Source organism: Amphibalanus amphitrite, unplaced genomic scaffold (assembly GCF_019059575.1).
Source record: "Amphibalanus amphitrite isolate SeventyFive unplaced genomic scaffold, NRLGWU_Aamphi_draft 000528F_arrow, whole genome shotgun sequence".
NCBI classification, from domain to species: domain Eukaryota; kingdom Metazoa; phylum Arthropoda; class Thecostraca; order Balanomorpha; family Balanidae; genus Amphibalanus; species Amphibalanus amphitrite.
This window is the reverse complement of record NW_024882022.1, coordinates 145,001-171,170: the sequence shown is the minus strand read 5'-3', so window position 1 is coordinate 171,170 and position 26,170 is coordinate 145,001. Positions and strand designations below refer to the sequence as shown.

At 44.6% G+C, this 26,170-nt stretch overlaps 2 protein-coding genes across 2 annotated transcripts in view; both read left to right on the top strand.

Moving 5' to 3' along the window:
- Positions 1–26,170, top strand: part of LOC122393290 (D-2-hydroxyglutarate dehydrogenase, mitochondrial-like) — a 130,067-nt gene that overhangs the window by 12,036 nt on the left and 91,861 nt on the right. The gene's annotated exons all lie outside the window — the stretch shown is intronic.
- Positions 4,830–9,200, top strand: LOC122393291 (translation initiation factor IF-2-like). The gene is made up of 6 exons (XM_043389191.1): positions 4,830–4,924; positions 6,536–6,699; positions 7,038–7,218; positions 7,609–7,686; positions 8,031–8,082; positions 8,312–9,200. The coding sequence occupies exons 4-6, from the start codon at positions 7,673–7,675 to the stop codon at positions 8,825–8,827; spliced, it is 582 nt and encodes a 193-aa protein (XP_043245126.1). The 5' UTR covers positions 4,830–4,924; positions 6,536–6,699; positions 7,038–7,218; positions 7,609–7,672; the 3' UTR covers positions 8,828–9,200.

Here is a 26,170-nt window from a genome sequence, read left to right as displayed (position 1 = left end):
CAAATGTCCTTCCTCACTAAAATGACTTGCTACCTCCATCCCCTGCCTCCTACACCGCACACTCGACAGATGGTTTAGCGACCGTTGATAGAGAGTTCCCCCCGTTTCACCTACATAGACTACCAACCGACAGACACAACACCATATGCCATAAATAACGTTTGTGGATCTGCACCCTATAGTTTTATCGAATGTACACACCAATTTACTAGGACCGACTATTTTGTCGTCCTCGTCAAACATCACTCTAAAAATGCAGCAGTTTTTTCCACACCGTCCCGAAATATTTTCGCCCGCATGCGTTAGTCGCCGAGTTTTCTTGTGAACTAAGAGGTCTCCTAAATTTGTACCCCTCCGATACGAGACAAATAGTTTGTCCGTGAACATGTCTCCTAACTGGTTTGAGCGCTCTAGGATATGTCGCTTGGAATTTAGTATTCTGTTGAGGTTTGGTAGACAGTTGGAGTAGGTTACCACTAGGGGGACGCCTTCCTTATGTGTGCCATTCTTCCGTTCAAATAATTTTGACCTGTTCATTTTACCCGCCTTAGCAACCTCCCTTTCAGTTTGGTCCTGTGGGTAGCCCCGGTCAGTCAGCTGCCTGACGAGGTCACCCGCATGACGCTTGAAGCCTTCATCGGAGCTACATATCCTCCTGACACGTTTGACCAAACCAGTCGGGATAGCCCTTTTTGTGTGAGAGGGATGGTCCGAGGTATAATGTAGGTAAGCCTTTGAATCACAAGGTTTAGTGTACAAATCAGTAGTGATCTTCCTATTGTTTTTCCCAACCTTAACATCTAAAAACTCCAATTCCGTTTCTGAGCACCTGAGATCAACCTGTATATCCCGATGGATTTCATTAGCCATTTTGTGAAACTCCTCGAGACCCTGCTTGCTACCCTGCAATATACCAAAAATATCGTCAATAAAACGAAAATAGACCACAGGTTTGATCGGACATTTGTTCAGAAGTTCCTGCTCCCAGCTCCCCATGTAAGTACATGCATAGTTCCGGCCAAGTTTGGAACCTATTGCGGTACCTTTTACCTGTAAGAAATGCTTCGAACTTCCCAGGCCAAAATTATTGTTTTCTAAGACTAGTTTTATCATTTCCATTACATCATCGGTAGGAATGCGAGGATTTTGTCTCTCATCCAGAGCTAGCCTGCAAGCCTCAAGTCCCTCTCGTTTTGGGACACTTGGATATAATTTGCTTACATCCATACAAAATAGGAAAAGTGGACGACTCTGGTCCTCGGGTAGCTTAACAGCCTGCATCTTTTTTAGAAAGTCGGTCGTGTCTCTAATCATAGACCACTATATATCTGGACTGTGCACGGATTTTGCCGACTGCTATTAGGGCCCTGCTGGGAAATTCGACGTAGCACGCGGAATTGTGTATTGACGCTCTAGTAAGCCCATTTAAATGAAAGTAACTTCTTAAATGTGATGTATATTTTAATAAATGTATAATTTATAGCATGATTTTTAACACGATAAATAAATAAAAGCACTTATAGACAGGTATATCACACTGTATTAAGTTCAAAGCATCAATAGACAGGAACAATCCGTGATCGGTCGTTTTTGACAAGAGACAGTCTGACGACATATTGGACACACTGCAGATTAATTTGCCTGTCTAAATCAGACACGCACCCGGCTCAATGCTTTGAAAGCCCACACGATCTGCGCCACGGAATTACGAAGATTCCTATGGGTAAATAACAAAGCTGCCGGTGCTGCGTTTTTAGCGAGACCGTCCGAGGTGACCTGCTGGGCCACAACTGTTCCCTGCTTCCACTGAGGCCGATTTCATGCTCAGCATAGGGACAGACGGGTTCTGTCATCTGTCCCTCTCGAGAGAAGGGGACTTTTGAACACCGTTGTCAGTGACGGTGGCCGCATTTTGCAGCGGGTGATGGCGATCGAGATTCGAGATTTAGACGGAGTCACGAGATCTCGGTTCACTGGACACTGCAGCAGAGCTTCGCACTTAGGAATGCACTTTCTTATAGTTCTTGTGCTACATTTGCCTTTAGTTACTATTCGAATTGTAAATCCACATCTGAAATTCTCAGCCATGTAGGTATCTTACACATCGACGAATAGGATCGTAGTTATTGATTGCATAGACAAACTGATCCCAGGAATGTTGCATTGTGTTTACGTCCTGCGGCTCAACCTTTCTCATTTTCATGAAGCCTTCTTATTTCATGAAGCTCTGTTCGCGCATCGCTGGTGTTGAGTGACGGTATACTGTCCATATTGACTCCATGAATTGCAATGTTTGTTTTTCGCTCAACTATACACATCAATGTGTTGAAGGAATGCAGGTCGTAGCGTTGTAACTTGAGGTGCTTCTCGACAGTGTGACTCCCTCAGCGAGCAATGTGAAGAAAGTTATCGTTTTCCTTTACAATGGTAGTCGCGCTGTCTTGAAACACACGTTTGAAGCTATACGTGTGCCGAAGAGAGAGCGACTCGGCAGCTGTTACCAGAGCAGGACCCATTGCTTGCATGCAGGAGCGGAACACAGATTGCTGATGTGGGCACGCCAGCTCTCCGCAAGCCATAACATATGTGACCATCACTTGACCAAATTGCAAGACTTTAGCTAGTTTTGGGCTTCACCTGTGACTGATATTATAGGAGCCGCCAGTCTGGAAACGGATCCGCCACCTCTCCTTACAGTTGTCTTCTGCTCAATTTTTCGGTCTCGGCCAGCGTCACAGCATGTAATAAAACTCACAGGGAGCCCAGTGGTCAGAATTCCAAGACATTTTCAGCTTTAGGGCATATAGAAATTGACTTCATATTGATGCCTTAGCCAGGAACCGGAAAACTGACATTGTTGCGTGCACTGTCTTGGCTCTTTGAATATGCTCACTCCCTGTTCTGTTCATAGGATATTCTGAAGTGATTATCACTAGCGGCACATTTTACTGTATTTCAGTGGCATGTATGCATTAAAAGGTTTCATTTTATTTAAAGACAAAAGAGAACTATCCCGCATGTCAATGATAAACAACAAACAACAATAATCTTGCAAAAATCTTCGCTACATGTCTGTGAAAATTTGCTAATTCTCGTGAAAATTAGCTGGGAACCATCATCCACACCATGTTAAATCATGGAAGAAATGGGCAGAAAATGCCCTTCTTTTTTTCGATGATTGCGCTAATATTATATATTTTTTGCTCAATGTAAGATATAACTCAGATTACAAATTGACTAGTGGTGATGTTTCCCAAAGCACATCATCATATGGCGAATAAGTTGGCTGTGACGACCTTCGAAAGTTAGGGCCCTAATGGCAGGGCCCTAATTTCCGTGCACAGTCCAGATATATAGTGGTCTATGCTCTAATATATGAGGGTTGGGCTTCTACATGGGCCTTAAGCTCTCCTTCAGCCAACTCCGCTAGGCCCTCGGTGGCATGACCCCTACCACTGATTATGACCCTTAGCGGTGCCCCCGCCTTATGTAGCTTCGGGTTGCCTTGTAGGTACCCTGCTTTGGGCAGTGGAGGGGTCAGGTACTTATGTTGGTGTTTCCCTATATAACCCTTGGCCAAAAGACTATCTGCCATTGATTTAACCCTTTTGGAAACGCTTTTAGTTTGCTCACCCGCTGTCGGTTGGTAGGTGGAGATATCACCTACCTCCTTGCTAAGACTGGCCCAGTAATCTGTAGCATTCATGACCACTATACCCGATCCCTTATCGGCCGGCCTGATAACAATGCTGTCGTCTTCCAGGAGCTGCTTGAGGGCGTCCTCCTCTCCCTGGCTCAGATTCTTTACAGGCTTCCCTCTCAATGACGCTAGAACATCCCTTATGACTTCTTCAATATAGAGGTCCAAACAGGGGTCCCTTCCCTTGGGTGGGGTCCAGTTAGATTTCTTGAATCTCAGGTCCCCTGCATCCCCATCTGACCTACCCTCATCTACATTTGAGTGCCAAAATTCCCGAAGACGCATGAGCCTCTCCCATTCCTTTAACACGCGCAGTGGAAGGGTTGCGAGAACTACGCCCAGTGGAAGGGGGGGGCGGATGTCGCCCCCCCCCCTAAGATCTCAGCTCCCACTGGAGCTAGAAAGACGAAATTTGGAGGGTAGGTGGGGCCATGGGGAACTCTGTTATGTGCGAATTTCATGACCCTAGGTCAATATCTTCAAGGTCAAATGAGGTCAAATGTGGTCAAATCTGCCATATTAGCGACTTTTTTTGCGTTTACACGCCGATAACTCAAAAAGTTACTGGCCGATTTTCTTTTTTCTTTCACTATACGAAAGAACAAACATTTGTGAGTATGTATGGTGAATTTCTAGATAATCCAACAATAAATATGGCAGTTAGAAGCCTGCTAAGGGTAAGATGTCGCCGGCTGAAGCGGGATCGGCCGACGCGGGAAACGCGGCAATCACAATTTTGTGTTTACACACTCATAACTCAAATTGTTACCAGCCGATTTTCAAAATTCTTTGACCATATGATTGCCTGTACATTTCTCAGTCTTTTCACCGAATTTTACGCGAATCTAATATAATCAGCGGTAAGGAGCGCGATGTAAAGACGGAACCGTCCCGCCCCGGCACAGTCTACAATTCAGGCGGCGCGTAAAGGCCGTTTCACACACGGAACGTAAACGCGATGGGAACGTAAGCGGATCGTAGAGCCCTATGCTAAAGTATCGGTGCTACGTTCACGTTCCGCTCGTATGTTTACGTTCCCAGTGTGAACCGGGAAGCGGAAAGTGGCCGGACGATCGTCGGGTAGACGATTACGGTCCGCTCTTGGTCCGATACGATCGTCTGGCGGGAAGTTGAAAAAATCCAACTTTTTGAACGTAGCGGAACGTTTCAGCAAGTGTGTGACTGGTCTCAACAGACAACAAGCCAGCAGTGATTGGGGCAAAGGTAGGTAGATATTTTGGTTGTGTTTTAATGTATAAACTGCGATGCTGAATGCTGACCAATTCTATAATTTAGTGCAGTGATATTGCTCAAACTTTCCTATGTCTCAAACAATGTTACAATTTAGTCACAGAATGAACTCATTGAAATATTACCAGGTAAACCATTCACAATCACCATCCATTATTTCAGCTCTAGTATTTTGCTTTTTTAATGGTGTAGCACATTTCAGAAACTCAAACTCATTACAAGCACATTAGTATATGTACATTGTACAGATATTGAGCTTGATGCTCATACCTGCTGGAATAAAAAATTTGAACTGTAAAGCCTACATTGTGACTGGCACCAAATGATCTTTAAAATGTGTATCCGCAAGGTGCTGGCAGACAAAATTTAGGCAGGCAAGATTTAGGCAGACAAAATTTAGAACATAAGCCGGCAGCCCCAAAGATTAAAAGTGATTGATTTCTCCCATGTCATCATTGTAGGTTATTTTGGCAAACTTTGTACCTACTGATTCCACCAGTTCTCAGCCTTGACATGCTTAGCTTATTGTTTTACCTGCAATGCTAGTGTGCAATCAATAGTTTAAGTCAAGTACGAGTTTGGGTTGAGTCTGCTGATACAGCGTTTAACCCCACCAAATGGGAACAAAATTCACGGAAAGCTAGTATTTTTTAAACAAGATTTTGTCTGGATGCCAGAAAAAATCAAGACTTTGTTATGAAGCACTTCTGTTTGTAAGCCCTCCCTGGCACGGGTTGGTGCACCTCCATTCCATATATTTTTGTGATGCTAATAACCTGTCTGTGGTGCAAAGCTCCTAGGCATCAAATTTTCCTAATATTGGTAGTGATGGTATCCACTAACCAGATAGACTACTGAACTAATGGCAATAAAGCAATCAAACCTAGCCTAAACTGACTAAACCTACCAGTACCTACCCTGCTATGCCAGTCCAACCAATACCGCAGATGGTAGGGTACCTTTGTCTGGTTAGACAAGGTTGGGCTTGATTATGTTTAATGCTACCTACTCATACAGTTGTCTGTCAGGATGGCTGCACTAGTACTACCAATGCTATTTTCCCTTTCTTTCTGCCCATACTTGACCACTTGCCTAAAAATTTCATCTCTTTGATCTGCATGACATGACCTGATATCAGGATGTGGGGGTGCTTATAGGCGCAATACACAAATTCACATTGAGCCTGTCTTTTGTTCAATTTAGGTTATTTCTAGAAACAAGAATGTATCATTCCTAAATTCTATGAAGGGCGCAATGTTCCAAAGTTGTATTTTGACTTGGGTGTCAGAGGGGAAATTCTGCTCCAAAACTGTCACCTGTGTTGTATATTTAATTGCTAATCCTAAAATTATGGACATTTGGTGCCAGAGTAAATCTTATGGGTGCCTACAAATGTCTTGTGGGTTTCATGAAAAAGGCATCGAAGTTGAAGTAGTGAAGAATGAAGATGGTTATTCCTGTTTAGATAATCAATGTATACCTGTCTTTTACACAACCTCAATATGATAAAGCATGGCATTGCCTAAAATCTAGATTGGTATGTATGTAATGGTAATATTTATATGCAACATTTCACCTTTTCAGTTACAAGATGGCACTGTGGACAGAGGCCCTAGAAGAGCGTCTGGTTAACCTGGTGCAGGATTATCCGTGGCTGTACGCTGTGAACAGTAGAGGGTTTAGAGACAAACACAAGAAAACGAACTCATGGCGAGAAATCGCAACTTCTCTGCCTGACGGCATAGATGGTAAGTCAAATTATTTAGGTGGCCCTGGACAATGGCTAAATGTTAAGGGCATCGATTTTCACTACAAGATGAACTGACTTGAGTCAATATAAGTGGCCAATTCTTTTCCTGCACCCAGATCCAGCACATATGTAAATTGGGATGGGACTTACCTCATTAATATAATGTGATATCTCTTATCCATGCTTTTATTATGGCTGGTATTATAAGTGCACTGTGGCTTCTCTATGTTCATAATTCCTAATGTGGAGAGTGAGATACCCAGCATGTTCTCTGAATGCTCCTTTGGGTAGTGACTGCATAATACATATGGGTACATCCCTGGCTTTTCACTACAGCTGATGCCGCCCACAAAAAGTGGGACGCACTGCGCGACAAGTATCGGCGGCTGCGACAGAAGGACGCCATGCTACCGCCCAGTGGATCCAGTTTCCGGGAGGCGTAGAGTCAGCGGCCCGACTGGGCTCTCTTCACTGTGCTGCACAGCTTCCTACAGCCCCACACCAACCATCGCCGACGGTATGTCGTACTGTTGACCTGTGTCCTGCTGTGATCTTGTGTGACCTACAGCTAACCTGTGCCTGTGGTGATCTCGTCGGGCCCGCAGCTATCCTGCGATGACCTCAACTGGCCAGAAGCTGTGTGGTGGCACAGAATGCATTTAAACTAAATATGTTTTCTCTCTGAGTGCCTCTGATTGCTGACCCCAGAAAATTGCAAGAGGCTATAGCTGAGAAAATTGAGCTCGGATTAAAAAAATATGTAAGCTTAATGCTTATTTTGCTTCAGCAGCATGCATCGCCCAACATATAACCCCACATACCATTTTTTGTTGGAAAATGCGAGATGACGGTGTAAATCGGATGACTGAAATGTCATGGAATGACCATGGCATTCCTTTCATTTCAGTGGAGGTGACAGTTTCAACGTGGAATCAGCAATCGCGGAGAATGGAAACGCTGCAACAGTGCTGATGGAAGATGTTGGGTGAGTTACGATGCTGACAAAACATCACCGAGACCCGAGTTATTCCTTGCTTTGGCAATTTACTGATGGTTAATGTCGTGCGCAGCGTCACTATACCACAGTTATCTCAAGGCTTGTCCAAGACTTGCACGGTTCTCGCAATGATTACTTGCTCAATACGCTAATAAATGTAATTATTGTTTGTCGTGTAACTAATGGTAGTTAATGTATGCAATATCATTATGCTAATATGACGGCTGTTACATTGCATTGCCCAGAACCAGCAGCTAAACCTGATGTACAATACCTATCTGTAGCCCATTCTTTTCCGGTAAAATTAGTCATATACATGTGCCATGTTGCAGGGAACAAAGTCAGTCCCAGGTGGTGCTGGATGGGATCGACGCGTCTCAACTGGTAAGTAGCAGAGGTGGGCAGCTTGGCTTGCAGGGCCGGTGCATGCCCCGAACTCAGGCCCGGCTTGTGTTGTGCGAGGATTACTGATGGATTTTCCTTTCCCTCCCATTGGATTCATGCATAACAATCATTCTTAGGGATCCCGTGGTGCTGCTACTAATTGTATGTTTCAGTGGAAGTTACAACCACCGTTTACCTGACTCATGACGTGCACAACGTTTCTTCTCAGGACGTTGTATTCGAGGACAGCCAGGCATCAAACAGCCAGGCATCAAACGCTTCCTCTCCAGCCGATGCCGAAGTAACTGCTGCCGTCGGGAACGGCCAGCCCGGGACTGTGGCTGCAAATAGAAGCGGCGCCGCTACAGAAGCGGCGGCACGTCCCGAGCCGGACCGGCGGCCTGTCGGCAGTCAGCCCGCAACGCTGGAGCGGCCGCCGGCTAGGCCGCAGCAACGCTCACCAACTCCGGGACCGAGTGGTGCGCCGGACGTCCGTCGGCCGGGGCCGAGCCTGGCCACCCCGCGGCGGCCTCAGCCGTCGAAGAGGACGCCTGCTGTCGCAGGAGCCAGCCAGCAGTCCTGGCAAAGAGAACTAGTGGACTGCTGGAAGCAGGCGAAAGCGACAGAAAAGGACAGGGTGTCGTGCTTCCTAGAGTACCTCGGTACTCTCATGAGGAATGTGGCACCCGATGACCTCGACGACGTGGAGGATAAAGTGTTGCGTGTTGTGCGCAGCTTCCGATAAGCAGTATAGCTTTCCGGTCCGCGTTCAATCTGGGCGTATCAGGTGCTGTGTTAATCTAGATTTCAGCTTGCGTTGGGTTCAGGGTCGTCTGCGGCCTTATGATGTTGCGGTGCAGCGCAGTTGTACATTTTTAGGACGCAGTTTGTAGCAATAGTACCGTAGTTAATAGCTTGTACCTGATTTCGTTGTCGATCTTATCATGGATCTCACCTGCACTTGCCGGCTGCAACTGGGTGCAGCAGGTGAGGTAGGCCGTGTGTCATCTCATTTAATCTCGTGTTATTGCATGTGAACTCAGAGGTACTCGCTGTGGTCATGAGGCTGTGACGAACCACCTTTCATTGAAGTAAGAATAAATGTACGTTTTCTAAAATCAAGCATATGAGCGGATGAGGCCAGCTGAGTCCGTTAAAAGTCGGTATGCAATTTGCATTCATCCGTAATTGCATATTTTTATTACCATTCACATGCGACAGAGGCCAGGCTCTCCTTGAGCTTCCAGACACCACGGTATATGGCAAAATGTTTTATTAAGCGGCGGCTCGAAAGTTGAAGAACAACATCGCTGGCACAAATGAAGATGGTACGACGAACTTCTATTTCACCCGGCGGCCGCTGAGCCTCCGCGCCACTCGCCGGCCGCGGAGGGTGGGGGGGTGGGGGGGGGGGGGGGAGGGCTTTACGTCTCCGACGATATCGTCACAATGCGTTACTTATCGTTGCGTTTCATGCTCAGAGACATCAGAAATGCTCCATATAGGAAAGCGGCAAAAAATTGTGACGGCATCTCAAATGCTACCAGCCACTTCAACTTTCCTCAAATATCACCAGACACAAGCGGCGAATACAAAGCACCAGACATGTGGCTGTGGCTGCTGTGACAGTGGCCTAAACGAGTCTCCCGCGGCGCACGACTGCATTTTGCCACGGAACACTGCCCTCGGGAGACACAAAGTACGTGGCATACCGCTCTCGAAGCTCCGCAGCCCTCCTCGTGGAGTTGTTTGCGCCCAGGCGGCCGATGTTGCGGAAGCAGCTATCACTGTCATCATGGCGCCAAGCACCGCGCGTCAGGTGACCGTTGTCCTCGCAGTCCACGTCCCCGTCCCCGATGTACCGCCGATCGCTGGATGTGCCGTCCCTGCGTCGCAGATAGTTATGCAGCACACAGGCTGCCTTTACTACCGCATCGACGGTTTCAATTTTAGCCTTAATTGGCTGCCTCAGAATTCGCCACTTCGTTACAAGAATGCCAAACGTGTTCTCGACGATGCGACGGGCCCGACACAAACGGTAGTTGTAGACCAGCCGCCTGTGGTAGTCATCCTCGGCGCCTCCCAGTCTTGAGCCAGGGTACGGCCTCAGCACGCGATGCTGGAGCTGGAACGCTTCGTCTCCTACAAACACATACTCCAGCTCTCCTTCACGAGCAGTGGGGAGATGCAGCTCCTCCCGCGCCAGCCGCTGACCGAAGGCCGAGTTCGAGAAAATGCTGGCGTCGTTTTCGCGACCGTACGCCCCCACATCAATGTAAGTGAAGCAGTAATTGGCATCAGATACTGCCATGAGAACGCTGCTGAAGGTAGCCTTGTAGTTCCGGTACAGTGAGCCACTGAGCTTCGGGCACTCGATCTGTACGTGTTTTCCATCCACAGCACCTGCGGAACAAGCCAAGGAAAAACAGTCATACTAATGAGAGTATTGTTTTGGGAAATGTTCGTGATGCCACTGTTACTGATTGGCATTGTAATAGCCAGCCACTTTTCCACTGGGTCATGATTTATATATTGTAGCATCAAACCCCACACAACGCATGCAATATGCGCCCAGCAGTGTCCCAAAAATTGTATTTTGGCCTGGCTGTCAGAGCGGAAAATCCTGTTCAAAAAGGGAGGTAAGGGTGCAAAATTGTTAGTCAGATGAGGCCTGAAAAGAGTGGAGAAGGGATCAATGGCATATATTTTTATGCGAGTGGTAAAATGTAGGATGTGAAACGACCATCCATGCAAATGCTATTTCTCGGTAATATTGGGGAGTGGAGAATTGCTCTTAGAAATTAGGGATGAGATTACAAAGTGATTCATTTGGATGTCTTTTCCCACGCTGTCACGCTGCCATTGCGACAAGCACCAGCGGTCAGCCGAGTTCAGCCCGAGGGAGGAGCGGACGGCGAGCTGCGCCGGCGCCGTACTGTTGGCGTTCGGCTAGCGCCGGCCGCCGCGCCGCCGCGCCGCCGCGGCGGCAGGATGTTTGACTTTAGACCGCTATTACTAGAAAAGTTGTGAACCGATTTTCTTATTTCTTGCACGAGAAGATCGGCAATTCAATTCTGGGCAGGTAGCCGAAATTTCACATTAATATTATGTTTGCGACGCGAGTTATTGGCGAAAAACAGGAGGGGTGGGCGAAATCCGCCCCCCCTTCCACTGCGCGTGTTAACTCTGCAAGTAACTGGGTACCCCTTAATCTACGAGCAGGTACAAACCCCAGACCCTTACTCAGGAGCGACAACTGACCCTGGGTCAGTTCACGGCTGGATAAGTTGGTTACCTCCACACATGCCCTACCGCCCTCCACCCGAGCCTTATTCAACTTCATCCCAGGTGACCCCCCCATTTCCCTCCTTGGCCATCCCGTGTCTCTCGTGCCCCACGGCAGCCTCTGACAGGGGGAGGGCGCTGCCCTCTGGCATCTGTTCTTGGGCGGGTGTGGCATCAGACTGCACCCTAGTCAGTCCTTCCGGGACCACAGAGACCTTAGACGAGGTGCAATCATCAACACATTGAGAGGACAGAACAGGGTCATTGACACTATGGGGCCGCTGGCTCGCCGACATGACCCCTTTGGTTGGCGGCTCAGTGAGTTGGGCAGGGGTCCGAGAGCCATGCACGGGATACTTGCGTGTCAGAGCCGGCGACATCAGGCCGTCAGTGTGCTTGCGTGTGTCGGGACCTGCGCTGTCGCGACGGAGGGCTGACAGCTTCTTTTCCTTTGTTGCGTTCAGCTGTCGCCTCGCCTTCTCTTTATCGCCGTCCAACAGAGCTGACAGCTTAGTCAGTTCGGTGGCCGGTAGCTCTGCTGTCACGAACCTCCAGCCTGATTCATAAATCTCAGCTAGGCTAGAGACCTTCTCCCGGGCCAGTGACTGAGACGATTTAACCAGGGCGGCTGAGGCCTCTCGAAGAATGGTAGCTGTATCATCGGCCTCACCTAGATGGCACGTCCACTTCAGCATAAATCCTTTCGGAATCAGCCCCTCGCTGACACACGTAGAGAGGAAACGATGATGGGACTTGGTTTTCTCCAGCTTAACAGCTACATTCCTGAGCTTGCTGCCTGTCCACTTCCTTGATGCTGGTGGAGCGTCAGTGGTAGCCGCTGATGCCGAGGAAGGCTGGTGACTGGTTACCCGACCCGGCTGTACGGGTAGGTCTACGTCCAGATCGCCAGGCCGTCCTGGAGATTCCTGCTCAGAGGCTGTAGATGGCGAGTGCAGCATCTCTACAGGACCTGTGGGCTGTTCAGTAGCATGTAGCTCTGGATGGTCACGCAGCTCGGGTAGAGTATCAGGTGCTGTAGCAGACGGCGGTCGTGCCAGCTCTCCTCTCCTCAGGTCGACCACGTGCACATGACGGTCACTGAATGTGGTATTCAGGGCGCCATTGAAAAGACGTTTCTTGGTCGCTTGGTCATGAAAACCACGCATTGTGCAGTCACCTATTATCTTCATGCCAGCCGTTGTCAGCCTGAACCACTTGGTACAATTATACGACGGCGCGCACACAACAGCTACTGCTTCCGGGCACTGGACCTGATATGAGTAGTGTGTGTGCATATCCACACTGCTTAAAAACGCAGTCTGAGACCGATGCGTGTGGATCCACCCAACTGTCTACCAAACCTCAACAGAATACTAAATTCCAAGCGACATATCCTAGAGCGCTCAAACCAGTTAGGAGACATGTTCACGGACAAACTATTTGTCTCGTATCGGAGGGGTACAAATTTAGGAGACCTCTTAGTTCACAAGAAAACTCGGCGACTAACGCATGCGGGCGAAAATATTTCGGGACGGTGTGGAAAAAACTGCTGCATTTGTAGAGTGATGTTTGACGAGGACGACAAAATAGTCGGTCCTAGTAAATTGGTGTGTACATTCGATAAAACTATAGGGTGCAGATCCACAAACGTTATTTATGGCATATGGTGTTGTGTCTGTCGGTTGGTAGTCTATGTAGGTGAAACGGGGGGAACTCTCTATCAACGGTCGCTAAACCATCTGTCGAGTGTGCGGTGTAGGAGGCAGGGGATGGAGGTAGCAAGTCATTTTAGTGAGGAAGGACATTTGGTGGAGGATATAAGGATTATAGGTCTGGAGAAAGTATATAAAAATTGGGTAACGTACAGAAGGGCAAGGGAGCATCGCTGGATGGACCTGTTGGGCACCTACCAACGCTTGGGGGGACTTAATAAAAACATGCCTGTTGAGCGGTACAGCATCTGACAGGGGCAGGACTGCTACTGCCATCTGTCGGGAGGTGCTGGAGGCAATGGGCTGCAGTGTGGTATTTTAGGCACAGTGGGATGATTTGGATAGGGTTGGTTTTTGATGGTTTTACGGGGCTGTTGGAGCTGCCAGTTTGGCCCAATTGCGGAAGCGGTCGCCATTCTCTGGCAGCCAGCTCTGGGAATGAGATTCAACTTGGAGCTTTGACGGTTCTCGTAGTTTCATTGTATCCGTCCATGACCAGGTTGCTCCGTTCTGTTTGTGTTGCCTCACCATTCCCTATAAATTCTTCACTGACCGAGATGACCTAGATGCCAAAAAATCTGTAGTCTGGATGAGGAGTCAGCGATATATGTGACGCGTGTTTTCTTGTGTAATTTCAACTCTGTTTATTTTTATAGTGTGCAACGCAAGCTCGTATAACCGCCGACGCAGTGACAATACAAGTCACGAAACTGTCCGGAAAAAGGCTGAGTTTATCTAAACATTATTGAATCTGCTGAGGAATAAATATATATATATATATATATATATATATATATATATATATATATATATATATATATATATATATATATATATATATATATATATATATATATATATTCGTGTAAGCAGGCAGTATATTTTCTTGTAGACATGTTTGATTGAAAACGATAGCATACTTAGCTTTTACGTTCTTCTTAGAAAGCTTTTCTTTCCTCCGGAAGGAAGGTCACGAAGTTAAGCTGCATATATACTACAAGTCCCTGACATCATCCAGCCTGATCATGTGCAACAAAGAACCAGAGAGCAAGCTCAAAGAAACAAATGTCGTGTACAAATATCAATGCAAAACCGGAGATTGCAAGCTCCGCAACACGGCCTGTTACATTGGGCACACACGGAACACTCTCTCACGACGGCTCACCACTCACCTGCACACCAGCGGTATCGCCGAACACTCGAGGAACGTCCATGGAACGGAAATCACAAGGGCTGAGCTGGTGGAAAACACCAGCATCCTACAACGTGAGTCCAACCCCAGACGCCTAAAGATCCTCGAAGCAGCCTACATACAGGAATACTCACCGATTATGTGTGACCAGCTCGAGCATAGGGGCATCATCACTCTAAATGAATAAGTGCTTGTTCAAGTACAAGTAGGCACTTATTCCAGAGTTCCTGTGCTTCTCCCGCCGGAAGTCCAATGACTGTGACTTCACGATTTGGTTAGCTTATTGTTTTTTCAAGTGTGTCCTTTTTTACCCTGATAGCCCATCGAACGTCGCGAAACTGTAATTAGAACAATTAGATATGAAACAAATCATGATTTATTTATTTTATTCAAGTAGACAGTGCGATCGTTAGACAGTGACAAGACGGTGTGTGTGTTATGTGTACTTACCTGAAGACGGAGAACGCTTCTCCGAAACGCGTCGTATAATTGAAAGTGCAAACATACATGAATTTTACAGATCTATGAGTCTTGGGGACCTTATACATAATCTCCCAGAATTACACAAAAAGACAATCCGGAGGAAAGAAAAGCTTTCTAAGAAGAACGTAAAAGCTAAGTATGCTATCGTTTTCAATCAAACATGTCTACAAGAATATATATATATATATATATATATATATATATATATATATATATATATATATATATATATATATATATATATATATATATATATATATATATATATATATATATATATATATATATATATATATATATATATATATATATATATATATATATATATATATATATATTGGTATATTTTGGCAGAATATCTTCTTTGATACATGTTTCATTGTAGACCAAGGAGTTGTGAGCTTTAGCAAGCTTTCGGTTGGTTCTTTCTATAGTGCGAATCAGTTTTTTGGTACCAGACGGAAGACCAAATATTAGTTGTCCAAAATTGCTCATTAATGAGTCACACAATCGTTAAAATCGTTAAAAATAAGTGACGTTTCGGTTTATTGTCTCTAAACCATTATCAAACAAGTCGTTCACGAATCGAAAAACACAGTACCAGATGCAGTTGTTTTACATAATACATGACAAAATGTCTCGTGAATAGGGGTAAGACCACTTCTTTTAGACATATACACAAAAATACCTATCACCTAAGAAGGAATTGCGCAGCGTAAGGGTGACTAGACTAGTCACATACAAGGCTAATCACACGGACACATCGTTCTTGACGTCCGGATTAGCGCCACAGGCCGCTAATCCGGACGCGTCGCGTATATATATATATATATATAATACGCGACGCTAATATATACAATATATATACGCTATATATATATATATATATATACGCTACATATATACGCTACATACAATATATATACGCTAATATATAATATATACGCTAATCCGGACGGACGCGTATATATATATATATATATATATATATATATATATATATATATATATATATATATATATATATATATATATATATATATATATATATATATATATATATATATATATATATATATATATATATATATATATATATATATATATATATATATATATATATATATATATACATATATATATATACATACATATATATACATATATATATACATATACATATACATATACATATAAATATAACTCGGCTTTATCGGACAGTTTCGTGGTCTTTATTGCCACTGCTTCAGCGAAATGCATTGTCACATTTGTCACATTTTCACAAAATTTCAAAATTGGCGATGGGAAGTACACATGCGCCATAAAAATCGCTACCTCTTGTAGGTGATCCAAAGACACAATAACACAGACACAATTATAAGACAATACCAGAGACACAATCAGGATTATATATACAAAAGCGTGCCTTGTTATTCGCAGCTACGTATAGCAGACGTACAACTACCTTCACACTAGTACAAATGTCGTAAATTGTCGATTCGGTCGTAATAAGTAGTGGGCAAATTTGATAACAATCGTGACATAAATCATCATGTTACATACAGACGCACACGGATATCGAGCGAAGCCTAAACATAATTGTCAGTCCATGTAGTGCTAGCTAGTAGTGGTGATCAGCGAGTGTAATTTTTCACCTGCTTTTTGTGTTTAATCCCCCCTCCCTTTTGTGTGTGCCGAGGAGACCAACCCATCTTTGTTCCCTTATATCCTACGGTATGTGACCCACCCTTTCCATACCTTTTCTAGCCCTACAAATTTAGCGTTGGAAAGATCGTGTCCTCCCCCGTTGAAGTGAGCTGCTACGTCCATATCGTTCCTCTGACATCTGATAGTTGACAAATGGTTTTGAAGTCTCTGGTATAATACACCTCCCGTTTCTCCTACATATATCACACAATCACACACCTCACAGAAAACACCATATACTACGTTCCTAGATCTGCAACCTATCGACTTGTCATATGTGCATGTGTGTGTGCCCCCTGGTCCTTTGATACGTTCCTCTTGTTTGTACATTACTTTACATATTACACAGTTTTTGCCACAGTCTCCCCGGCCTTTCACATCATCTTGTATCAATTTTTTTGTCTTTTTGTGTACTAATATATCCTTGAGATTCGTCCCTCTTTTTTGTAGGATACAAACATGTCAGCATCAAACACATTTTTTAGCCTTTCAGACCTACACAGAAGACGTTTTTTGTCCCGCAGTATTTTCCCTATGTTCGGTAAGTGACTAGAATACGTAACTATCAGGGGTACCCCTCGCCTACCTTTTTTGGTATTAGTCTCTATAGTTCGTTTTTCTTAAGTTTGCCCCTCACTGTAAACGTCTTTTTGAACACAGCACGAGAATTGCTAGCTGAATTACTGAGAAAACTGGTTGGCGCACATTGTATTAGAGATATGAATAATATTTTCAAAATAAGTTTTGAACACCGACGATATAACGTTAATGTTAAACGCCGTGCAATTTATTAATTAGTTCAGACATAATTCCTGAGAAGTCGTCTATCACTGTGGAGCTGTAGGTATGGGTAAATACGAGCTATGAGTCTGTGAAATAGTAAACAAATTTGATAAAATTGATCGTCTGTGAAATCTGGTGAAATCAATGTGCGCCAACCAGTTTTCTCAGTAATTCAGCTAGCAATTCTCGTGCTGTGTTCAAAAAGACGTTTACAGTGAGGGGCAAACTTAAGAAAAACGAACTATAGCAACGATCCTCTATCCATGTTTTCTACCCTATTTACTCCATTTTCAACTAATCTCACGGGATACCCTCTGCTTACTAGGTTTTCACGTATCTCCTGAGTCTGCCTTCTGTAACTTGAATTTGAAGCACATATCCTTTTTGCTCTCATAGCTAAGCTCGAAGGGATTGATGATTTTACATGCAGAGGGTGGTCTGAGGAAAAGTGGAGGTAGGCCTTAGAGTCTGTAGGCTTACTGTACACATCTGTGGAGAGACCACCGTCCTTAATGCTCACTCGCACATCCAAAAAATCAATAGATTGCGATGAAAGTCTGAGATCCACGCTAATCTTCTCGTGTATATTGTTCGCCTGTCTGTGGAAATCTCTTAAACTATCCTCTCCGTGAAGTCAGATCCCGAAAATGTCATCTATATAGCGCAAATAAATAAAGGGTTGAAGTTCTGAGCTTGATAACAGCATGCTTTCCCAGTGGCCAAGGTAAGTACATGCATAGTTTTTGCCTAGTTTGGACCCTATCGCTGTTCCGTCAACTTGCAAGAAATGTTTGGAGCTACCTATGCTAAAGTTGTTGTTATCAAGAACTAGTTCAATCATTTCTACTATTTCTACTTCAGCAAACTATATCCCTGTGTTCCAAGAACGGAGGGTATAGAAGCTTGCAGGAAAGCTTTAGACTCACGACTCGATCCAGGCATTCCAACGAAAGAAGTAGTAGAAATGATTGAACTAGTTCTTGATAACAACAACTTTAGCATAGGTAGCTCCAAACATTTCTTGCAAGTTGACGGAACAGCGATAGGGTCCAAACTAGGCAAAAACTATGCATGTACTTACCTTGGCCACTGGGAAAGCATGCTGTTATCAAGCTCAGAACTTCAACCCTTTATTTATTTGCGCTATATAGATGACATTTTCGGGATCTGGCTTCACGGAGAGGATAGTTTAAGAGATTTCCACAGACAGGCGAACAATATACACGAGAAGATTAGCGTGGATCTCAGACTTTCATCGCAATCTATTGATTTTTTGGATGTGCGAGTGAGCATTAAGGACGGTGGTCTCTCCACAGATGTGTACAGTAAGCCTACAGACTCTAAGGCCTACCTCCACTTTTCCTCAGACCACCCTCTGCATGTAAAATCATCAATCCCTTCGAGCTTAGCTATGAGAGCAAAAAGGATATGTGCTTCAAATTCAAGTTACAGAAGGCAGACTCAGGAGATACGTGAAAACCTAGTAAGCAGAGGGTATCCCGTGAGATTAGTTGAAAATGGAGTAAATAGGGTAGAAAACATGGATAGAGGATCGTTGCTAGAGACTAATACCAAAAAAGGTAGGCGAGGGGTACCCCTGATAGTTACGTATTCTAGTCACTTACCGAACATAGGAAAAATACTGCGGGACAAAAAACGTCTTCTGTGTAGGTCTGAAAGGCTAAAAAATGCGTTTGATGCTGACATGTTTGTATCCTACAAAAGAGGGACGAATCTCAAGGATATATTAGTACACAAAAAGACAAAAAAATTGATACAAGATGATGTGAAAGGCCGGGGAGACTGTGGCAAAAACTGTGTAATATGTAAAGTAATGTACAAACAAGAGGAACGTATCAAAGGACCAGGGGGCACACACACATGCACATATGACAAGTCGATAGGTTGCAGATCTAGGAACGTAGTATATGGTGTTTTCTGTGAGGTGTGTGATTGTGTGATATATGTAGGAGAAACGGGAGGTGTATTAAACCAGAGACTTCAAAACCATTTGTCAACTATCAGATGTCAGAGGAACGATATGGACGTAGCAGCTCACTTCAACGGGGGAGGACACGATCTTTCCAACGCTAAATTTGTAGGGCTAGAAAAGGTATGGAAAGGGTGGGTCACATACCGTAGGATAAGGGAACAAAGATGGGTTGGTCTCCTCGGCACACACAAAAGGGAGGGGGGATTAAACACAAAAAGCAGGTGAAAAATTACACTCGCTGATCACCACTACTAGCTAGCACTACATGGACTGACAATTATGTTTAGGCTTCGCTCGATATCCGTGTGCGTCTGTATGTAACATGATGATTTATGTTGTTCGATTGTTATCAAATTTGCCCACTACTTATTACGACCGAATCGACAATTTACGACATTTGTACTAGTGTGAAGGTAGTTGTACGTCTGCTATACGTAGCTGCGAATAACAAGGCACGCTTTTGTATATATAATCCTGATTGTGTCTCTGGTATTGTCTTATAATTGTGTCTTTGTTATTGTGTCTTTGGATCACCTACAAGAGGTAGCGATTTTTATGGCGCATGTGTACTTCCCATCGCCAATTTTGAAATTTTGTGAAAATGTGACAAATGTGACAATGCATTTCGCTGAAGCAGTGGCAATAAAGACCACGAAACTGTCCGATAAAGCCGAGTTATATTTATTTTAACGAATTAACGAGCCGAGCACGTTTCATATGATACTCATAAGCATTGTCACAAACGAACGTCGTATTTTCAAAACAAACTTTTCTATAAGAATCGCTTTCACACGACCATAACGAAGATGACTGCACCAAGAAGGTTGACTGTTCCTCACAATCTGGAAGATGAATTTCTTTTTCGTGCTGAAGAAAACACGGTAAGGGGCATTGAGACCTGCGGTCTTCTGTGCGGTAAAGAAACAGACGGTATGTTTCGTATTACACACCTGCTGATTCCTCCTCAGACCGGCACCTACAACACAGTGGAGATGCTGGACGATCAGGTCGTGGCAGATGCCATTCTATCTAGCAATCTGATAGTCGTTGGCTGGATTCACACTCATCCTACTCAAACGGCTTTTTTAAGTAGCATTGATGTGCACACTCAACACCTATACCAAGCACTTTTGGATGAAGCCGTAGCTGTGGTATGTGCGCCCACGTACGGCACGGTCAAATGGTTTAGACTCACGGAGGCGGGGATGCGAGTTGTCGGTGGTTGCAATATGGACGGTTTTCATGAATATGCAAGCAAAAACCGGCTACAGGGTGTTTCACTAAAAGTGTCAAAAAGTAAAAGGTCATAATGCACATAATAACAATGTTTTCTACGGAAATTTGCATACCATTTCATCCGCAATTGTTGGACATTTGAATATATAAAAACGACAGCACCGTCACTCAAACCTATTCCTTATATCCGCCCCTTCTTTTGATGCACCGTTTCGGCACGTGTCCGGAGGTGCCTCACAGCCCGTTTTCATCTTCAGCGTCCAGACTGTCGGCAAAGCCTTGAATGGTGCTCTTCAGCTCCCGAAGTGATGCGACTTGAGTCTTCCTCAGCTCTGCGAGAGCTACTGACCAAAACCAGAAGTAAAACGGTGACAGATCGGGGCTTTGCGCTGGCCAGAGGCGGGCGGCGAGGCAGCTGATTTTTCGGTGCAGGAACTTCTAATCCAGCCAGTTCCTGGTGGTTACAGCCATTATAGTGGCTGTTTTTGATAACTTGTAAGGCCTTGGCTATTTCTGATGTTGAAATTAGCTTCTTGTTATCTTCAAAGACCCTCAAAAAGACCCTGACCTTTTCAACGGTTTCCGCCGAGAGGTGGGGGACCCCGTCTTTTTTGGACTGCGACCGGCATCGAAGGAACCCTTTTAAACCTCTCAAGAAGCCCTTTGAACCTTTTATAATCTGGAACGTAGCGAGGTGAGAGAATAAAACGTTTCCTGAAAAGTCGGCATACGGTTTCAATGTTTTTGATGGCACCAAAGGTAAGTGTAATTCACCCCTCCTGTTGAGGTGTAAATAACCTGTTCTTGTTCTGCATAAGGAAAAAAAGACTAGTAACTTTGGCCTCCTGCCCTCGCTCCGTATGAGTGTAAAATATATCTTAAATGGACAAAGCATAAATGTCCAAAAATTTGCAACCAAGCCACGTGCGCAACCACGTGATTTGCATATTTTATATAACTTTAATAGGCATTTACTTTTTGACACTTTTAGTGAAACACCCATACCAGCCTGCCTTAAACATTTACTTCGGGCCCGACGAAGTTCAAGTCCTGGACATGAGACGCAACGAGACGCCAGCAGCAGGAGTTATTCCAATCATCCAAGATGAAGACACAGGATATCGGAGATCTATCCAGATTCGGAATATGGCCAACGATCCATCGGAACAAAGAAAAGTGAAGACAACCACTCTGACTGAAAACGAACACCACGATCCTTCAACGAAGGAACCGACTACGCTCCCGGCGACGGATCCACCCGTGGTACCACAGATGTCTGCGAGCAGGCTACGGAACCTCGCGAACAAGATTTCCGCAGCCAAGTCCCACAAGGAATTTCTGTCGACGTGCAACAAGGAGCAGCTGATACCCAAGGGCTTTCAGCTTAAGTGGTCCAGCCACTACGCGGACAAGCAAGCTACAACCGAGGTCATCAATCAAACATCGAAAACACTCGTCAAAACGTCCCACCAGCTGGCCAGCAAGAAACTGGAGGCTCTCACACTGGACTTCGAGAGGGGCTGGCGTGAGCTGGAGTCCAGCTTGACAAAGGAGAAGCTGGACCAACTCTCAATCCAGCTGAGTCGTGATAAACATAGGTTAACAACCCGCCTTCAGCGGACTAAGCAGGGTAAACTTGATGCACTCCGGGCAAAGCAACGGCACCAGAAACATTCCGAACGAGCGACTATGTATGTTGAGCCCGTCGCTCAAGGGGATTTTATGACGGGAGTAACCGACGGTGCTGAGCTAGCTGCCGATGGAGCACAGGATGGGGTAGGCGCTGGCGGTCACAGCTTGAGAAGCAGTACAAGCAGCACCGGTCATCCCGCTGCCAGTGGGCAGACCTACCAGCCAGACACTAATAAAGGACATGCTTCACAGGCAGACATAGGACCACAGGACACTTATAGTACCTCCACTGATGATACACAGGGGGATAAGGGGCCTAAGGGCATGGCGACTGGGACTAGGCCATCCAATGCGAAACCAGGTGAAAGAAATGTAAAAGTGGTTAACTTGTCAGATAAAGTTCTGTCACCTGATCAGCTGTCGTTGCTTAGTAAAGGCTTAGGGTTTGTGCCAACGAAAAAACAGCGCTTCACGCATCTGGTTTCAGAGCTTAAAGAATGGGAACGTCTAGTTAGATTAAAAGAATTTTGGTCTAATAACCCTCACAGTAGGGATGAGACTAGTCTGCAGGGTGCAGCGAACACAGGTGGAGGGTACACCACAGAACACGATTTTATGTATAAAAAGTCAAACTGGACACCTGAGAAAGGGAGGGACCCTTGGCTCGATTTATACATAGAAGAGGTGACTAAGAGTGTCCTGGATGGGATTGGCAGTAAGAGGAGTAGTAACCTAAGCAAGGGAGAAGAAAAGGCCCTTACGGATTTGCTAAACGATAACAGTATAGTGATAAGGCCGGCAGACAAGGGATCGGGCATAGTCGTACTGAATGCCAGGGATTACCTAGATCGCCTCCAGGGAGAAGTAGATGATTCGTGTACCTACAAATCAACCGACACGGACCAGACCCAAGTGATATACAAGAAAGTCAAAGTGTTAGCAGACCAACTGTTGAAAAAAGGCTACATAGGTAAATATTTACATAAATATTTGGTTCCGACACGTCCTAGACCTGGGTATCTCCAAGGAAACCCAAAATTGCACAAAGAAGGACATCCCATGCGTGCTATAATAAGCGGGCGGGGTCACGCTACGGCAGGTATCGCTGAACTAGCAGAAAAAGAACTAAATGAGCATGTCATGAGCCAACCTTCCTTTGTGAGGGACAGTACAGATTTCATCAATAAAATTAAGGATATCAAAACGCCCGTTACCACAGGACATCAGCCCTTACTTTTCTGCATGGACGTCAGCAAACTATATCCCAGTGTTCCAAGAACGGAGGGTATAGAAGCTTGCAGGAAAGCTTTAGACTCACGACTCGATCCAGGCATTCCAACGAAAGAAGTAGTAGAAATGATTGAACTAGTTCTTGATAACAACAACTTTAGCATAGGTAGCTCCAAACATTTCTTGCAAGTTGACGGAACAGCGATAGGGTCCAAACTAGGCAAAAACTATGCATGTACTTACCTTGGCCACTGGGAAAGCATGCTGTTATCAAGCTCAGAACTTCAACCCTTTATTTATTTGCGCTATATAGATGACATTTTCGGGATCTGGCTTCACGGAGAGGATAGTTTAAGAGATTTCCACAGACAGGCGAACAATATACACGAGAAGATTAGCGTGGATCTCAGACTTTCATCGCAATCTATTGATTTTTTGGATGTGCGAGTGAGCATTAAGGACGGTGGTCTCTCCACAGATGTGTACAGTAAGCCTACAGACTCTAAGGCCTACCTCCACTTTTCCTCAGACCACCCTCTGCATGTAAAATCATCAATCCCTTCGAGCTTAGCTATGAGAGCAAAAAGGATATGTGCTTCAAATTCAAGTTACAGAAGGCAGACTCAGGAGATACGTGAAAACCTAGTAAGCAGAGGGTATCCCGTGAGATTAGTTGAAAATGGAGTAAATAGGGTAGAAAACATGGATAGAGGATCGTTGCTAGAGACTAATACCAAAAAAGGTAGGCGAGGGGTACCCCTGATAGTTACGTATTCTAGTCACTTACCGAACATAGGGAAAATACTGCGGGACAAAAAACGTCTTCTGTGTAGGTCTGAAAGGCTAAAAAATGTGTTTGATGCTGACATGTTTGTATCCTACAAAAGAGGGACGAATCTCAAGGATATATTAGTACACAAAAAGACAAAAAAATTGATACAAGATGATGTGAAAGGCCGGGGAGACTGTGGCAAAAACTGTGTAATATGTAAAGTAATGTACAAACAAGAGGAACGTATCAAAGGACCAGGGGGCACACACACATGCACATATGACAAGTCGATAGGTTGCAGATCTAGGAACGTAGTATATGGTGTTTTCTGTGAGGTGTGTGATTGTGTGATATATGTAGGAGAAACGGGAGGTGTATTATACCAGAGACTTCAAAACCATTTGTCAACTATCAGATGTCAGAGGAACGATATGGACGTAGCAGCTCACTTCAACGGGGGAGGACACGATCTTTCCAACGCTAAATTTGTAGGGCTAGAAAAGGTATGGAAAGGGTGGGTCACATACCGTAGGATAAGGGAACAAAGATGGGTTGGTCTCCTCGGCACACACAAAAGGGAGGGGGGATTAAACACAAAAAGCAGGTGAAAAATTACACTCGCTGATCACCACTACTAGCTAGCACTACATGGACTGACAATTATGTTTAGGCTTCGCTCGATATCCGTGTGCGTCTGTATGTAACATGATGATTTATGTTGTTCGATTGTTATCAAATTTGCCCACTACTTATTACGACCGAATCGACAATTTACGACATTTGTACTAGAGTTGCAAAATTTCCCCCAAAGGCTGCTACCGGCACCGCCCCGCCCCACAAAAATTTTCTGGGATACCGGCATGCTACCACGACCCAAGCAAAAACACCACCAAATTACCGGCATACTAAAAAAAACCTGCAATGTTGATTCTAGCTTACCCCTACAAGAGATGCCACACATTGGCAATTTTAGTACCCATCCCAGTTCCCACCCAGCAGCCACCCAATGTCCAACCTAACTACGAACAGGATGATTTTGGCTCAGTTGGCCCCACAAATACCCACAATTTTGAAACTCAGTTCCAGTCTATAACTGTTAAAATGTCACGTGTAATCAAAGAGGTATTGCCTACAAAAAGCAGTAAGAAAAAAGCATCAAAAAAGCAATGACAAAAAGAACTTAAATTACTGAATTGTTTCTGAAGACTGGACAGTTCAAGTTTGAGTTAGCAGTAATCACATTAACATTTCAGAGGTGTTCTACTATTCCACATTCTCCTAAAATGTTGCAGGAACCTACCAACCAAAATCAAATTTTGAAATCTAGATGGCCACAACATAAAAAGTAGGTAGGTACCTACAGATTCGGCCATGTGACTGAGGAAGCGAGATCAACACCCTTTTTCCTTTTCGCCATGGCTTGCTGGCTCATGAATAAGATACGAATCATTTGAAAAATGTGAAAAACTCACTTGTCCTGAGAGCAGTCACCAAATAATATGCATAAAAACGATATAATACCCGCTTTCTCGAAGTATCAAACACAAGATTATCAACTATCAAAGATTTCGAAACAGATGCGCCATAATAACAGAGACTTTTAACCAGCTGATTAAATTGCTGCAAAAAAAAGTTTCTGAACTGTAGCAGATTGCCTCATAAATGATTTGTTGATGTAAATGATCCAAAACGATATTGAATTCTGATGTAATCAACATTGTGAGTTTAGTTCACTACAAGAAAATGCATTCCCTTTCAGGAATTAAACCAAAAAGGCATACGAATAAATATTACGTCATCATCTTACATCCTTCCATCAGGGGAGAGAAGATCTAAAAAGTCAATCCTTGGAGTTGGTTCCCCTGTTATTCTGCGCCACTTTGTTTATTTTGTATGCATATTGTGTTTCCTTGTAAAGATGAGACAAAATGCCAGTTTATTTGATTTTCATTTCATTTTTGGGACCAAAGCCAGGCTCAGTTCTACCTAATACCTGCCTTTTCAGCTGGATTTTCAGTGTCAAATACTTTGTAGAGTATCTCAGACCACATCTCAGGACTCAA